The 17307-nt window shown below is 43.6% G+C and overlaps 1 protein-coding gene across 3 annotated transcripts in view; it reads right to left on the reverse strand.

Moving 5' to 3' along the window:
• Positions 1-258: 258 nt before the first annotated feature.
• cdh24b (cadherin 24, type 2b) overlaps positions 259-17307 on the reverse strand; it is a 133509-nt gene continuing 116460 nt past the window's right edge. The window contains exons 9-14 of one of the 3 annotated variants that reach the window (XM_076744851.1): positions 14949-15070; positions 12322-12439; positions 8097-8417; positions 5501-5708; positions 4177-4666; positions 259-3260 (exon numbers count right to left, since the gene is read on the reverse strand). In XM_076744851.1, the coding sequence (XP_076600966.1) occupies positions 2256-3260; positions 4177-4666; positions 5501-5708; positions 8097-8417; positions 12322-12439; positions 14949-15070 (2264 nt within the window). In that variant the 3' untranslated portion in view covers positions 259-2255. Of the gene's footprint in view, positions 3528-4176; positions 4667-5500; positions 5709-8096; positions 8418-12321; positions 12440-14948; positions 15071-17307 lie in introns of all 3 variants that reach the window. The other 2 variants (XM_076744850.1, XM_076744852.1) reach the window with 2 other exon arrangements.

The raw sequence follows: 17307 nt of genomic DNA on the forward strand, positions 1-17307 counted from the left end.
GATTTGCATTGCCTGAAATGCATGAAAAATGAAGTTTGATGGACAGTCACCTTGCCCCACTCATATTAAAAATCTTAATTGTACAGTTTATTACATTTCTAGAGATAAGTAATTATCTGTAAAACTGTGTTTCATACCTCTCAGGCAGTACAACACTAATGACAAAGATGTTCTTTATTACAAATTCCATTAAAGTGTATTATTCTACTTCTGCAGAGTAATAACACAGATTTCAGGGGAAAATGTTCTTTTTTTTTTGTATGGCTACTAGGGGAATTTCTCCTCACTACATTGGATTTTCATCAAATTGGTTGCTCGCTGGGACAGGAAGTTCTGAGGCTTTCTGTAACTAATATGTTGCGTAACAAACTTCAGCCAGAGGCCATGTGTATAATTGGATCCTTGGCTTGTCCATCTCAGACGAGACCTACCACAAGACAAACCCAAACCTGTTCATTTACTACACAGATGTTGAATACATGGTGTTATTTTCAGTCCAGGAAGCTGTTAAATCCAGCTCAGTTAATCCATTTCTAGTCTACAGTACATACAGATAGTCCCAACAGTGCTCCATTTGGACATGTAAATTCTGTTTTAGATTTTTTTTTTTGAACTCATTTTTCATTTTATATACTCTCTTTCAGCAATAATATTCAGTGGTATTTACATTTGAAATGCTTTTACATACAGTCAAACATTGTATCTTCTTCTTTAATTGACATCTTATAAAACAAATGTAATCTTCGACATTATTCATGATCTATTATTGAACATCACACAGTATAAAAGTGCATTCCAGCTGAAAACTTCAGCTCATTTGCATCCTGACCTTTCGCAAGAACAAAAAGCCTGCCGTTGGAGTCTCTGTGGTGTCGTTCCCCTATAATTTCAATACAGATCTTTAGAAGTTTTCATTTGGGCAGCTGGGGTGTTCAAAGTGGATTTGATTGCCTTTGTAGGTTTTTTGTTGTTTTCAAAAAATCATGCATACTTCGTCCTCAAGACGTATCAAGTGAGACTAAAGGGGGGATATGCATAAAAAATAGGAGATTTCTTCCATAAAAACATTTAAGAGATCAATAATTGAGTCATCATTACTCCATGTTGCAGATAGAATACTGGATGGATTTGCTTTTATAATTTACTGTAGTACAATCAAAGCCTTGTGGTGTTCAACACTTCTTTTGTGTCTAAGTGTGTGTTTGTGTGTGAATCTTTGTAAACATACCAACACATCAACTACAAAAAGCTGGGGGGGACGAGAGAGGTGGGGGTGGGTGGGAGATCACCCCCCTAAATCATTTAAATTTTTCACAATGTCTGTTATCCTTGTGGGCTGAGAGGAGGGAGAATCTTTTGCAGGATTTAAATGATTCATCATTTTCATTTGGAATGAAGTAGTGAGCTGAATAATTCACTTTTCTGCCACTGCAGATGGAATAAAAAAGTAACAGATTCTGTACAATCGTCTCACTTCCCCCGACCATTTCTCTCTATACATCCGTCCCCATGTCCCATTCACTTTGTATTCAAATATATATGTCATCCCCTGTGTGTTATCCTAGTTTCTAAACTTGCTTGTTATGTGTTTCGTCTTGCACATTGTCCCGAAAACTGATGCTGCAGCTTATGTATCATCAGTCAAAAATCTCATCTTTAAGTTGTCTCTGGGTATCATGGTTTCTCCCAGCCACTCCTGCTCCGTCTTCGTGGCGTATGCGCACATATACACTCACCAGTGTGTATATGCACTTTTGCTCACACGTCCGTATTCCCTTGTGGACTTTCCTCACACACAAACACGCATGCAGACACAAAGAGCAGGCTGACACACGCAGCGAGAAACGTCTTCCTTCTTGCTTCCTGCCGCTGTTTCTCATTCCATACGTGAGAGCTGAATTAAATCGAGTCTTGGATGTTTGGGTTGTTTTTCTTTGTCCAAAGCGTTTAACAAATTGTTGCTGCCCCGAGCAGAAGCAGCCTCTGCATTGTCTCAGTATCTGTGCTCAACCATATCAACGTTTCAACACTTATTGCTTTAAATTACATCAATCACTCCCTCCCCTGCCCTCGCATTCTCCATCCTCCCTAGGCTCATTTTTCTCTGTCTCTTTTTATTACTTTGCCTCTTCATCTTTCTCTCCTTTAACTTCTCCTCACATTATTCTAGCTCTGGTTGCCTTTTCATCATCCTCCTTTTCCCTCCGTTCCTCTGTTACCCCCTTTGCCCCTGTTCATTTTGTTTTTATCCTTCCTCAGTCTTTTCCCTCTTCTCCAGCCTGCTCTCCTCCTTCTTTTTTCTCTTTCCTCTCTGGCTCTTCTTTCTTCTCTTTCTCTTTTTTGGCACCCTCTTCAACTTTCTCCTTGTCCTCCCTCTCTTTCTCCCTATCTTTGAAGAGTTGAGCTAATTTCTGGAACTGGAGCCCCCACTCTTCCAGTCCTGCGCCCCACTCCTCCTTCTCTGCATCCTTCTCTCCCTCGCTCTCCAGTGAGCTGAGGGATCCAGCCCGGGACCCTGTGCCCTCCAGGCCGTACACCTGCACAGAGTCGTACGGTGGCTGTGACGGGTCAAAAGTGACCTGGGCAAGACGCAGGCGTAGGAACTCACCCACCCTCAGTGCCAAGGAGGGACCCCCGGGCCCTGGTGCTCCTCTTGCAGCCTCCATTCCCGGAACCCAGCCAGCCCCAAAGCCCATCACCCCACCATACGCTGCCCGAGGCTGCCCTGGGAAGGGAAAAAGCTGGGGAGTTATATCCCTCCTGCCCAAAACATAACCCCCCAGACCCACCCGATCACGCCAGTCTCCAATAAAGCCAGCTGCGTCTGGATAGACAGATGATATCCCTCCACCCTCCCGGTCTGGCCTTGCCACCGTAAAGTTGCTCCCCATCTCCAGTCCTCCTCTCCCCAAGCTGCCAGGGTAGTCCCTCTGTCCAGATACCTCCCCCTGCAGGACAGTGGCATAGTTACCACTGGCAGGTTGCTGTTGTCCATCTGCAGAGGTGCCCCCACTTCCATTTCCACCTCCACTTCCCCCTCCCCCTCCCCCTCCACCGCCTCCACCTCCACTGGAGTCAGATTCAGCCTGGCCAGAGCTTGTGCGTTTTGGGGACAAGCCAGTGCGAGACGCCCTGCGTCCTGCCATGGGGAGGGTAGCCGAATCGCACACCCAGCCTCCTGCGCTGTGACTCTGGCCCATCATGGAGCCGGATCGGGTCATGACGAGGTTATGCTCCCTGGGTAGTGTCTCCGACTGCACCTGGAGGGAGCGTAGGCGAGCACGAGTGGTTTCAGTTCGAGACTGGGGTAGGGTGTGGCACTGTTAGGTTTGGTTACAGTAACACAAAATGGGATGAAGGATCATTTGAAAAGAGGCATCCCAAAATGGAGGAAAAGCAGGAGATGGTGGGTGATAGTAAAAAAGCGATTGAGACAAAGGAGAGACAGAGCAGAACAGAGTGGAAGAAAAGCAGAGTTGGAAGAAGCCATAGATATTAATTGAACACTAAAATGAGCTAACACTGCACTGTGAGAGGGAGATGGAAATGGAAGTGATGAAGAGATAAAATATTTGAAAATTAAATAAAGGAAGGGCCAGAGAGCTTTGCAATGGCCTAATAAATAAAACAAAACATAGAAAAGATAATGAACAGCAGGATATAAATGTTCTGATATGTCTGAATCATTATCCTCTCCCAGCATTGTCCTGGACATTTCTGCGACTGTACAGAGATTAAAAACATTAGACTGTTGCAATCGCTGCAATAATATAGTACATGAGGTTGAAAGCAACCTTAATAATTATTTTATATTTGCTTAATTACTTTTTTACTCACCCATTTGCTTATTTAATTGAATAATTAAGTAATTCATTCATCTTTAATGCTTTCTTTGATGCAACCATTTATCAATACTCAAGTCATTTATTAAATTTTCATTCATTATTCAATGCAACATCAATCACTTTCTGCTTCCTGAATCATCCATTCACCGATGGATTAAACTGAGTTGCAGAATCCATACATGTGCCAGTTTCACACCAAGTATGCATCATTTGCACAATGTAGATTGAAGGAAGTCATCACCTAAATCATGACAGCACAAAACAGCTACCTTGGATACTAAGGACAACATTGTTATATGAACAATAAAAGCGGGGTCAGTGTAATTCTTACCCAGTCCACATCTTGACTGTGGTTCATTTTGTCCTCACTGCTCCCCTCTGTACAGTTGCTTGCAGTTCCCGTCCCCCCCCCTTTCTCCTGGCTGTCACTGGTCCTCGGCGTTCCTCCGTCAGATGTGCTTACCCCACTTTGGGGTGCCGTCCCGTCACGGCTCCCGGCGCGACTCCCTGTTCGGCTTCCTGTGCTCAGGTCCGTGGGAGCTATGTACACTGCCCCAGACTCCATCGGCCCTACCATGGCCCCTTGGTTCTGGATTACCAGAGAGTGGTCTGGCTGGCCTCCAGGAAAGCGGTATCCTATCTCTGCCAGGCCTGGTTCAAATGCTCCCCCTGGTGTGCGGCGTAGAACAGGTAACGTGTGGCTGCTGTAACAGAGGCGACCATAGAGAGGTCCTCCTTGTCCTGTGTAGCTGTGATCAACACCCGGGTTCTGAGCCCAGCTGTAGGTGCGAGCTTTGTCCTGGCCACGATGGGCATAACGTCTGTAAGACAAAAGATAAAATCTAAGATTTGTAGTCTCCAAGCCCAGACCAAGATATCCCTGATGACTTCAGTGGGGTTACTTTCAGACTCAAGAAAGCTCCTTCCAGAGCCACAGATGACTATTTCTGCTCCCCATGAAGAAAACAGAAATTCATATGTAAATTTGGTGGAAAGTTTGTCAGACCATACCAGCGCAAACAGAACCACAAACAACAGCTTCAAAGTTACCATAAAGTTTATCTCTCCACTCCTCTGTGACACGGTGTCAACAAAAATGAAACATTAGCAACTTCACAAAGGTAGTATTTATTGCAGGGATATTGCAATGGGTTGCATTAGATTTAGAAGGTTTTTCATGTTGCTGTGTCCACCTCTATAAAGTGCAAGAAGCAATTTTCGATAAACTAAAAGCAGCCTTTGTACTTGTTTATGGCCTCCCCATATGGTCTGCATGAATTCATCTGAGCTAATTATTCGTCCAAAGGCAATAATAGTGTTTCACAGAAACATCAAAGTCAGTGCAAACAGCTCTCTGATGCAGCGGAACATAAACGAGCTTTAACAAAATGACCACAACAAAGTGGTCTCCGGGGACTGCAAGGCTTGATAGCCTATTGGTCAGCATTTTGATTGGTGACTTTTTGGAACCTGGGAGGTTACTTAAAATGATCAGTTAAGTGCTGGACTGAGATAAAGCTTGTACTCTAGAGGAGCAAATTCGTGAACTTTTTTGACTTCCTCTCAGCGTGTCATAAGAGGCCAGTCATGAGGTTATATAATATGTATGGCCACACCTGAACAGCCTCTCCCACACACTCCCTCTGCATACTTACACATTCCTGCTGTCCAGTGTGCGGTAGCCACGTGAGCGTGAGCTGTGCGGGGCGCTCTGGAGTGCAGCAATGTCGAAGGCGGCAGTGTCGGCTTCGCCGCCGCCCTCGTCGTCATACGTTATGATGTTCTCACGTACGTCGTCCTCCTCCAGCGGTGACAGAGAGTCACGCTTTTGGCGCCGCAACGACAATGACAGGGCGCTCACGGCTGCAGAGGGGAGGCGGCAGGAATAAAGGATATTGAGGCATAGGAGATAAATTGGAAAAAGAATGATGAACAAGGGGAAAGGGGGCAGAAGTCACAGGGGAAATAAAGGGAAGGCAGAGGGGTGAGCGAGGGAGTGAATTTCAGGTAGACAAAGAGGTGAGACACACAGAGACAAAACAAATAGAGAGGAAGCCTTGGGTTAGGGGACTGGTATATCATATCAGCAGGTTGCATGCCTCCACTGTGTAATTGACTTTGAGCTCCAGCCAGGCAAATGGACGCCTTACTCTCCCATGACTTCATGACTCTTATTCCATATTCCCAAAACAGAGAGCTATATTTGACTCCAGGCTGTGGGCGAAGAACCAAGCCATGGTGGCTCTGCGACAGCTGTCCAACAAGGCTACCTGTGATAAAATCCACCCCCAGAAATGGATTTTGTCTGTTCTATTCATGCACTATTTCACAAAAACTTTTTTTAAACTCAGTAAAAGAAATATTGTCCTTGCACAGTTAACATAGGGAATACCTGTCTATGAAAGGACCTGTGGAAAACCTACCCAAACATGATTTGCATGAATCAATCAATTTGCATTCTTTAAAAAGGCACTTGATCCAAAAGGGACCCTGAGGACAGTCAAAACAGATGAAATGACCCGAGGATAAGTGATCAACTGATCTTTCAGTTTCAACATACCCCAAACAAAAGCTGCTTCTCATTACGAGGGAAAGTTAAAGTCAATGCCAAAAGTTCATGAGTTGGTTTGAAGCTCAGTCTCCACCTGACTACTTAATGTTTCCATCTGAATCATTTTAAAAGAACCCTGTAGAATGTCGCTCTCATTACTCTGCGATTAACTTGCATCTTGGTGTATCACCCACTTCCCACTGGGTGGATGTTCCAGCTCTTCTACACTAATCTGTAACATCGCAATTAAAGCAATTAACTTATGACATGCCTCTTGCTTTTGAAAGGAACGCCAGGTAATGACTGTAAGCTGGCTAGCCAGGCACATGTTTGCGCATACGTTGCTCCTGGGTTTGGTTTTGTAAAGGCCATGCAGAGTGTGAAGAAATACAAACCTCGACAGGTGTGCTGTGCCTAGTTACAGTTGCTGAACTATGATTGGACAGTCACTGTTGGGGAGTGGGCAAACAGTTAATAATTCCGTTTGAAAGAACTACTTCTGTGTGCGTACTGTGCACACGTATGTGTTTGTGTCTATGGATGTACCGAAGGTGTTTATGCTGCCACAGTAAGTGAATTCACAGCTTTAATATTGTTGGAGGTTGCATTATTAGATTTCCATAGAGCTAATCTAATCTTCCCTGAAAGGAGTGGGAAAACTCTAATCTTTCATAACAATATGAGGGATCACCTTGAAGCCATGACAAGCTTGCCTTCTCTCTTAGGAAGAGCCTCTATCCACACAAGGCTTGTCAGAAGACTGGCTACCAAATGGCTTGATACCCACCTTATGTATGCCAAGCCGCTTTTTAATAACCAGATGGGACCCTGATGGAGCTGTTGTCGAAGCTTCGGAAAGAACATTTGGCATTTGGTGGAGGGCCTAGTTATACTGTTCAGGATTAGCATGGCCCTCTTATAGACAAGAAAAGCTAAATTACGCTGCCACAAAAGTCTTTGTCAAAGCTACAACCTTGAGGTGAATGCTCTGAGGCTGTGTGTATTTCTGGGGATAGTTTATGTCCTTGTCACTTAGAGAACTAAATTCTAAACTCCACCAAAAGCAACTCTGCATGATCACCTTCACGCCATGTTGAATTTCTGTCTTGATTGAACTGGTCTCTCTCAGAATGATAATGCCCCTATCAACAAGGCATGAGTAGTGATCCAACAGACTGAATAGAAATGACAACGATGCTGGCCACAAGCCAAAGCCTTCTCAGCACCTAGACATTATCCAATTGAGCATTTAAGTTTCTGCAAAGGTGGCAGTGGCATTTTATTATGCCGCTATCAAAAACCGGAGAGCCCGGATAATCACTCAGAATTGTTATTTTAGCAGTGATTAGCGCTGACCTTGCCAGAGGAGATAACTGGACCAAAATTGCGAGGAAAAGTAAACCCTGTTATTGAGCAGCTGTGACTAAGAGAAATATTTACGCTGCTGCTTCCGTTATTTTCATATGCAGATTAAGCATCCAGGGATGTAGTGGAGGGTAAATAGCCTTAAACACTGTTTACTCATGTTTTTATTTGTAGATTAGCATTAAACTCCTTTATAGGCAGGAATTCTTAATGATGTAAATAATACTATATGCTGCAGTAACATGATGGTTACATAAGTAAGGGTCTATAAAGAGACGGCGTACACCTTTTTTCCCTCTTGCTATTGTCTCATGGTGAAATCTTAAAGTATTTACCCAAAAGTGTAGCAACACAAGCCAGGATAGCCAGCAGGGCGGCGGTACTGAGCCCAGGGGAAGGCAACGTGGACTGCTGAGGGAGACACACTGCCTCTCTCTCCCAGTCCCACTCGCCCTCGGCCTGTTTGTCCTTCTCTTTCTCCCCGGCCCGTGCTCCTCCTCTCAGGCAGGGACAAACGGACACGGTGACCGTCCCAGTGCTGGTGAGGCCTGATGTCCCGTCCCTCAGGACCAGTGGCACGTACAGCGTCAGGGTGGAGGATGCGGAGCGGGACAGCGGCTGGAGCTGGGACAGCAGCACCAGACTGGCTGTGGGGCCTAGACAAAGACAAACAGAGAGGAAGATAGAATGCATCCATTGTTAACTGAATGGTGTAACTCTTATTTATTTATTGTGCTGAATGGCTGCAGGACGTTATAATTGAGAAATTATCCTCAAGCATCGCTGTGCTCATGTTTGCAAATTTGTGATTCCGATCAATCGTGATTAATTTATGCCACAAATGAATGAGAAGGGCAAAGATCTAACTTTGGTAAATCCATCCTCCTCTATGGTTATTAATATTTCTTTTCATTTCCTTTAATTTGAGAACTTCTTCTACCATGTCATGTCGGCTATGTCTCACACCAGTTTAACAATGATACTAATTTGTGCAAACCGGATGGATCTATTGTAGTGTGACTCTGTTAAAGTATCCTCCACTCTTTTGCAGCCACACTTGATAATTAATGGCTCCCAATGGGCTACAAAACTTTAAGTCTAAAGTACTTTCACATTTAAAACTACTGCCATTATATCCATCTGCTTGCAGGACTGTTTAATCTTCTCATACCTGTTGGCTCACACCTGTCCTGACTGACAGTGCCAATACAGTCTGTGCAGAACAGAGCCTGTACATCTGCAGCATCGCCAAGTTTGTATGTTTTGCATCAAACTCATCAGAAGTCCACATATCTTTCAATAAGTTTCAATAACGAGAGGCTCACAGAAAACCATTTAGGACAGAGAGCAGCAGCTACAAAGCTAAGCGAGCTAATGGCTTCAATTGGTCTGACTCCTCTTACTTTTGGGCAAAAAGAGTTGTGAAGTGTCTGTGTGGGAGTTATTTTTAGATTTCTTCGCAATGAAATGCACAGGGCTGCGAAAAATAAGGCCACAGATGAGGGGGCACTTAAACATAGTGCGGAAAATATTTAATCAGCATGAGAGCCACTGCAAAGTCGTATAAACATGACTCAATTATCAAAACAACCTTCTCTGATCCAAATCACAGATCAAATCATTATCTTATCTAACAAAGCAAATCATGTAGCATGTCTTTGTCAGACAAGCTGTCCATGAGAGAACAGAACATGTTCGTCTTTTTCTCTGTACTACGGCTGGATGACACATCAAAGACGCCTTTGATTCCACATGTCAGCGAGTTTATCCTGCTGATCCACAGTCCAACCGGGAGCAGGTTCACTCCTCATGGTTTTGCCAAGTTTAGGAACAATTAGCAGGCCAGTGGTGCAAACGCCAGTCAAGAAGGACTTTGCTCACCTGCGAATGGTGCTGCAAATCATACTGTTGAATATGACATTAGATATCAGGCTTAAAAGAAGACAGTTACCAAATAACAGAGGACGTGTGCACAGCCGAGAATACACGTATTAGACATATCAGAAATAGTGCAACTTGCTTCAACATGAACTAATCTATACATAATATTACAAATATGTCAAACAACTGTGTAATCTGAAAGGAGTCCCTTGTACTGCAGAGCCCACAGACAATTATAAGCGAACCCGGCTGCCCTTGGCTCCATTTTTGCATATATTAACTAACTCTTCTGGTTTTATGGCCTGCAGCTTTATTGTTGGGTTCACTGTCAGCGCTCTCATCAACTCATTTTTCAGTGAAGAAGCTCTGACAGACCCTTCAAGACAGACAGACATGGGGTACATCCCAAGTCTCTTAAATTGCATCAACATTTCCCCTCACTTTGTGTCTTAGCCAGTCCCTCTGAGGATGCATGGACAAATGTGAGGAAGGAGCGAAGAAACAAGGAAACATATTTTCAGAGAGATGAGATATCCTTTCCTCTGAAGCATCACGTGAAGCCATGTCCGTGTCTGATGCTGGCAGCCGTTGATCACAGCTGGATCAGCTGTCATTCGGCTTTAACAGCTGCAGAGACTTTTGATGAATTTGTGTCTGCACATGTGCACTGTGCTAATAGGAGTAAAGGTGCACAGTTATCAAAGCCAGTGCAGCAGTGTTTTCTCTCTGTAGCCTGTTACCTGTTTAACAAACACCTGCACATGAAATAACAATCTGCATTCTGTGTTGATACTGTGCACTGTGTCCTGCTTAGAGGCACAGGCACCATATCTGCTGGCAGAATGTGTTTATATTATTCATTCATATGTGATTGAGTGGAAATGATGTTAAATGATGCCAAAAGTGTTTCTTGCTGACAGCCAGACTCTCCAACTCTCTCTGGCTATGAAACTCTAATGATCATGTCATGTATCGGATAAGTCTGATCAGCTGCACTGTCCAATCAATAGCTGATATCCAATAAGGGGCCATGTCAGCCGCTTAAAGACTTCAGTGAAGGCTGCTGTCGTGTAGCCTTGCTCACAGCTCCTCACTCTCATGCTGCTTGGAGCAGAAATAAGAGCGTTGGGATAGGCTGCAGGATGCTGAACCAGAGCATCTTCTGGTTCAAGCAAAGAGACTTGGGATGTACCTAAAGTCAGAAACTGCCTGCTGAACATAGTGGAGCAATTAGCTGCCAAAAAAAAACTAAATTCCCTCAAGAGGTGGTGGAGACCTGAACAGAGCAAAAAGGAGAGTGAATACTGAACAGAAAGATTTCATACAAAGGCTATGAACACATTCAGCATTTTGACTTTTTGAGTGATGATTGTTTTCTGTTGTGGTGCCCTAAAGCGGCTCCAAAAAAATCAATAAATGCTACTTTGATGTATGTAAGAGTGTATGTATCTGGAACGAATCAACTTGCTACAACTTCTTTCACAACTGACATCCCAAGCTAACATGACACATGAAAGCAAATAACAACTTTTCTCACCACCGTTGGTGGAATGTTTGGACCTGCATGCACCCACAGCTTCCGAGGGCAGTAATGCAAATGTGCAACGCACGTGAGAAGCAAACCTCATGCTAGTCCACTGATTGACAGTCCATGGCTGCAATGCATCAAAATGTGCGAACAGCAAAAAGTGAAGACTGAAGACGACCGCTGCTGAGTTAATGTACGACTGTAAGGTAAATGGTAATATTCCAAAACTTCAGCTTTGCAAATGTTTCATGTTTTATTCAGCATGTTTGTTAGGCCCCAAGGATGCAAAATGTGCGCTTTGTTGTGAAACACCGACTGTTTGTTTCCACAGGTGATGCATGATTGCAAGAAAATACATTTGTGGACCAATTATTTTGTCTCTATGTAGAAATAATTGTGAGTCACAAAATGTCAGTGAATGTAATTTTAGCACAGTCCATATTGGTTTGTGTATTTTGCTACTTATTCAAAGTTTCATTCACCAAAAACAACCCTCAATATCTATGATTTGATGCTGGACTTCAAATAATCACTTATTATCACTTGAATAGGCCAAGGTGCGTCAACGTTGTTGTGTATATTAGTGTGTATTTGCACTCTATATGTACTACGTGTGCGTATTTGTGCTACAAATGGGGTTCAAGAAAGCAGTAGAGACAGAGAACATACTAGAAACAAACACTAAGTAGCTAAATTCAATTGAGTTGAAGTGAATTAAATGAAGCAGGTCTGATTTCCTCAAAAGCTTTTCATTGGAAACAGTGAGTGTGTGTGGTTGTGTGGGGGAGAGATGGATGGAGTGGATATGGGACAGCAAACAAGAGGGATGAATAAAAGAGAGGAAGATAACAAAGCTAAACAATGGGGTCAACAGAGTTGGGAGATGGATGGTGGAAAAGAGAGGCAGAGACAGAAAAAGGGAAGAGGGAGGTAGAGAGAAGAGAAGAAGGAGAGGGTTTGAGAGGAGGGTTAAAGACCGAGAATGGTAGAAAAGACGAAGATGGAAAGAGAAAGACAGACAGAAAATGTGGCATTAAGAGCCTTCCTTAAAAAAGTGGGGGGAAAACTGTGTGTGTCTGCCTAGGGAACCGAAAAACAAAAAAAAAAGGAATTAAGAGATATACAGAGAGAAGGAAAGATTGAGTGCCTACCGCCACTGTCCCTGACGCTGAAGTTGAGGGCAGCGCTGGACTCTGGAGGGATGCTGAAATACACAGTGCTGTCATTCCCTCCCTCATCTCTATCAATCGCCCGCAACACCTGCACCACCTGAAACACAGAGATAGAGAGAGCAGAGGAGATTGGTTAAGGGGAGGGCGTGAGTGTGTGTGTGTGTGTGTGTGGAAGGTGGAAAGCACTGGGAGCAGAAAGAGGAGAAAGAGAAGGTAATGGGAGAAACACTTACACAGAGAGTGCTTTTAGCTACAAACCATTAGCCGACGTCAGCAGGAATCAAAACAAGCTAAACAATTAGTATGGAGACACAAGCCAACTGCGTCTGATACTCACAGCGGATAAATAACAGTGTCTGACATAAATCGCCTTTCACGAATACAGTGCTGCGTGCCTTCCAATTTAGTAATAGCATCTGCACAAGTCTACAGTGGCAATCGTAACAAAATTAATCTAAAAAAGAGAATAAAATCTGCTGCAGCCTAAGCTGACGGGTAATTTCTCTTTAATGAAAAACTCCGGTTGTCATTATGCAAGATGTCCTTTCAGAAATGCTTTCGAGTGCTGGTTACGAGACTGAATGCGAGGATGAAGGGTGCCGCACGCTCTCTGAGTTAGTCAGTGTCTCCAGGCCTTGAGAAGATTTGTTATGTACACCCGCATAATGTTATCAGTCACTGTGTGTGAATATTCAAACGCATTTTGGCTAATGACTTGTCATACAGAGACGTGCATACACAACCCCAACGCGTTGGAAGATATCATAATCTTTCTTCCTTGAATTGTCTCCTGATCACTCACACAACGGCAAACACGAACATGAACATCACAGGAAAAAACAAATCAACGCCGTTGCCATAGAATCACAGATTTCGTGGTGAAACAACAAAGACACAAGCAGAGCAATGAAAACACCGGCAAAAAAAAAAACAACAACAGATGGGCCAAGATACCAAATTATGGCGATGGAGCCAGTGTGGAATACTGAAGATGGAGGGGCGAGGAAGAAAAAGAGAGCAAAGCATGGTTTCCAGGGAGAGATTGAGGAGCGCAGAGATGATTTTTATAATTGAGATAGGATCAAGTAAGAGCACCAGGATGCAGAAAAATAGACACAAATAAAGCAAGGCGGACGGCAGGAGGGAGGGAGGGAGGCAGTCTGAGAGGAGCCTCGTGCTTAATTACAATGTGAATAGCTGCTGCGTTCTGATAACGGGCCATAGAGGATCCACCTGCCTCCATGGTGAATGGGCACACTGTTGTGGTATGCTGCCATATCTGAACAGACAGAGCTTAGTACTGCTGTACTGTATATGCTCCTATACTTGAATAGGTATGGCTTTGTATAATATGGTGCCTTACTTGAACGGAAACAGCTCGAAGCTACTGTAGGTTGGTGTGTAAGAGACATCGCTGTTTGAAATAAATGTTCTGACAACTGACGGCATGGACCTCGTCTCAGTCCTTGTCAGACAAAATAGTGTTAGATTGCAATTACATGGCTTGTACATGAGCATATAGTACAATGTCTGGTCTGGTATTATAATAATAATAATAATAATGCATCAGAAAATGTATATGTTACGTATAAAAGATAAAGAACACAAGGATAATCAGAGTATAAAAAGTATAAATCTATGACCTAAGGTAGCAATACCGAGGTTATATAAAACATACATTAAGAAAGCAAATACATTACAACACAAAGTGCACCTGAGGTGTGAGGTCAGTTTAGCATAGAAGGCATTTGGTCATGAACCAAAGTATAAATGGCGCTCTAGCTCGGATTGCTATTCATTCTAAGGGGGAAATGAATATGTGCAACAAATTTCATCTGAATTAATCCAACAGTTGTGGAGACATTCACAGAAAACCACACGTCATCCTTATGGTGGCGCTAGAGCAAAAAGCAGGCGATGATACAAATCATTAAGGTTCATCGTCTCAGGACTACAAATATCTGGACAAAATAACATGACAATCCATCCAATAGTGGATGAAAGTGATGAACCAACCCACAGACATCTCTGTCTCTACAATCACACCACAAGTTTAACTAAAAATGTACTCAAACCTGCAATGTGATGCGACACGCATGCAGTCTTTTCTCAATGCAGGAAACTGACCACCTATAACTTATGGATTCCCACCGCCTGAGCATTTAAAGAACCTTTTCAGGCTTAGGTACCAGTTTCTTTTGCATCTTCTTGACTAATTACAATCTCCAGTCCTGCTGACAACCCTTGAAAGCACCTGGAACTTGCATTTCATATCACCACATGAGCAGTGCCGAAAGTTAGTTCCAGGAACTTCTCCCAGGGGTGGTGGAGGAGCGTGGAAACAAAAGCAGAACCTGTGACAATGGCTATACGTCAAATGCTGTTTTGTTATGTTCCTGCAGTGGAAAAGGACTAATAGACTGCATCAATTTTCACTGGGATTGTCCCATTGTCATACAAACAAAAGCTGGTTCCAGCAGAATAATTTACAAGATGCCATTAAAAGTCATTTCTTATACATAGGCGCTTTAAATTGTACTTTTGGAACAGAATGCTTCATGCAGGCGAATACATTGACATCAAAGGTCACTTAAACACATACTGACCTGCCCGATGGAAGATGAGTCACACATGGCTGTTGTGTATTGCCTGTCCAGTTCGGGTGCGTTGTCATTCAGGTCTAATGTCTCTACCGCAACTACAACCCTGGACACCTGGCTGGGATTGTCTGAAAGAGCCAATCAGAAACAAGCAGCTCACAATACAGCACAAGGTGCCCACAGACCGCTGTGTTTGGAAGAACATATGAATGCAATTCCCGAATGCAACAAACACCAGTGTGCTCACACACACAGGTGCATATTTGCACTCCATTAAATCCATTCAATTGTCCTCTTAGGCAAGATCAAGCATTTCAGTCTTTGTCCAAAAACTTCAACAGCACTCAGATCACATTAGTGAGCACATACTGGCTAAATATACAGTAGTACATTTGGTTTCATTTGGCTTGTGTTACAGCTCACAGGCTCCCAGCTGGAGTACGACTGATACTTCCATAGCAGTCAAATTTTTCCACATCAAACTGTTCCGTTCTTAGCCAAAGCATCTCACAGCGTCAAGTGTGTGTCTGTGTGTGTGTGCATGTGTGTGTGTGTGTGTTTCTAAGAAAGAGAGAGAGAGAGCAGAGGAGGGAAGTAGAAAGCGGTCAATCTGCATGCAGTTACACAAGGGCGCAGTTTAAATGGATTGGCAGAGGGTCTCCCACACCCCATTCATTTGGATATACACACACTCGAACATGAAGTTCTCACAGCTACGCTTGAGACGCGAGTCACACTCTGAGCTGAACATCCAACATTACATTTTAGGCTGCTCTTGTGTAGCGCTCACATAATCCAGGCTCACCAGCACACATCTCCACTCATTTATCTAAGCAGGCGACCCTGCAACACAGTGGGCCACATTTTCTCTAAACTAACACACACACACACACACACACACACAAACAAACAAACACACATGCACTCCTACACCATGTTCTCAAAGTTAGAGCAGTAACACTGTGTCACGGATGACAGCGACTGGTTCCCACTGCTGAAAAGCTGAAAATGAGCTCTTGCTGTAATGCCACTGGGTGAGCTGGCCTGCCCGTGGCCATGGCAGGGCTCCTACTGTGCTTTATGTCAACACAGCCTCCAACAGTCTGTTTATTAGATAGAGCTCATTATTCAAGACAGGCACTCACTGTGCTGCCTCCACAGTCCTACCAACACTGCTGCCACAAGGAGCCCTGAGTAGATTTTAAGTAAAGATTAACTTTGTCCAGATCAAGACTTGGCAGGAAAACAACTTCCCTTCCTTGCACACAGCAGCCACTGGGCAGCATTCAACAACAATGCATCCACTTCCACACCGCCCAGTTTGATTGAGCTTTTTAGGGCTGGGGAGAGGATCCAAATAATAGCTCGTCACCTGCCAAACATGACAATTACAACTTTGCCAGGAAATAGCAGGAGGCTGGTGTTGATTTCAAACTAAACAAGACAATAGGTTGTCATTGCCTTCCAAAATGACCCATATGAGCGTCATCTGATCTGGCACCCCAGTCAGCTTCATCTTCAAAGACACATATGTGCATTAAGATGGCTGTCTTCTCATCTGCCACCATGATGGTTAATGAGTGGTTTGATTTAGGCGCAAACCTGATGAGGGAAAGATCATAGTTTGGCGATCTGGCAACATTTTATGTTTTTTCAGCAAATCCCATGAAGACACCAAAATCAACACTGAATTCATCACATAAAAACCACGTCTGTCTGATTTATCTTATTCCTCTGTGCCATAGAGCTCCACTGTTATTCAAAAACTATTATAAAACTATTATAAATATGAAAGTGTCCTTTCCATATCGTGAGCATGGTTACTGCAGTTTATTTTGAATCGGTCCCACATACGCCTGCTGCCACAAATACTCAGAGCACCCTGTGTATTGATCCACTGCTGAAAATAGTACCCAACAAACACGCACTGTACTTACTCGTGTTTGTGTAACATTTGCTAAAAAAATCCCAGCTGTTTCAAGAAATACTTCAGCCGTTTTTAAAAATGAAACTAATACATTCATGAGCCTTTCCTTGCAGTAAGAAACAGTGAGTGCCACAGACAGGTAAGGGCAGTCAGACAGTACAGTACGAGAGATGCACTTACGTACTGTTATTTTTGGCCTTTTCATGACATTTGTAGATGATAATAAATAGAATATTTCCAGCCTTATCCTGTAAGCCAAACCCCATTACCTGTTTTGTTGGTCAGGCCCAACTATAGAGGATCTCTAAATGGCTGATAGAGTTTAACACTATGTACTTGAGAGGGTCAACACTGAAGTTTCTTGATGAATTAATATACAGCGTCTGCATCTCTTTGTTTCACAGTTCACTTTTGACCTCAGAAATGGCACGACCTCAC

This window comes from Chaetodon auriga, chromosome 12, assembly GCF_051107435.1.
Source record: "Chaetodon auriga isolate fChaAug3 chromosome 12, fChaAug3.hap1, whole genome shotgun sequence".
Classification (NCBI taxonomy): Eukaryota; Metazoa; Chordata; class Actinopteri; order Chaetodontiformes; family Chaetodontidae; genus Chaetodon; species Chaetodon auriga.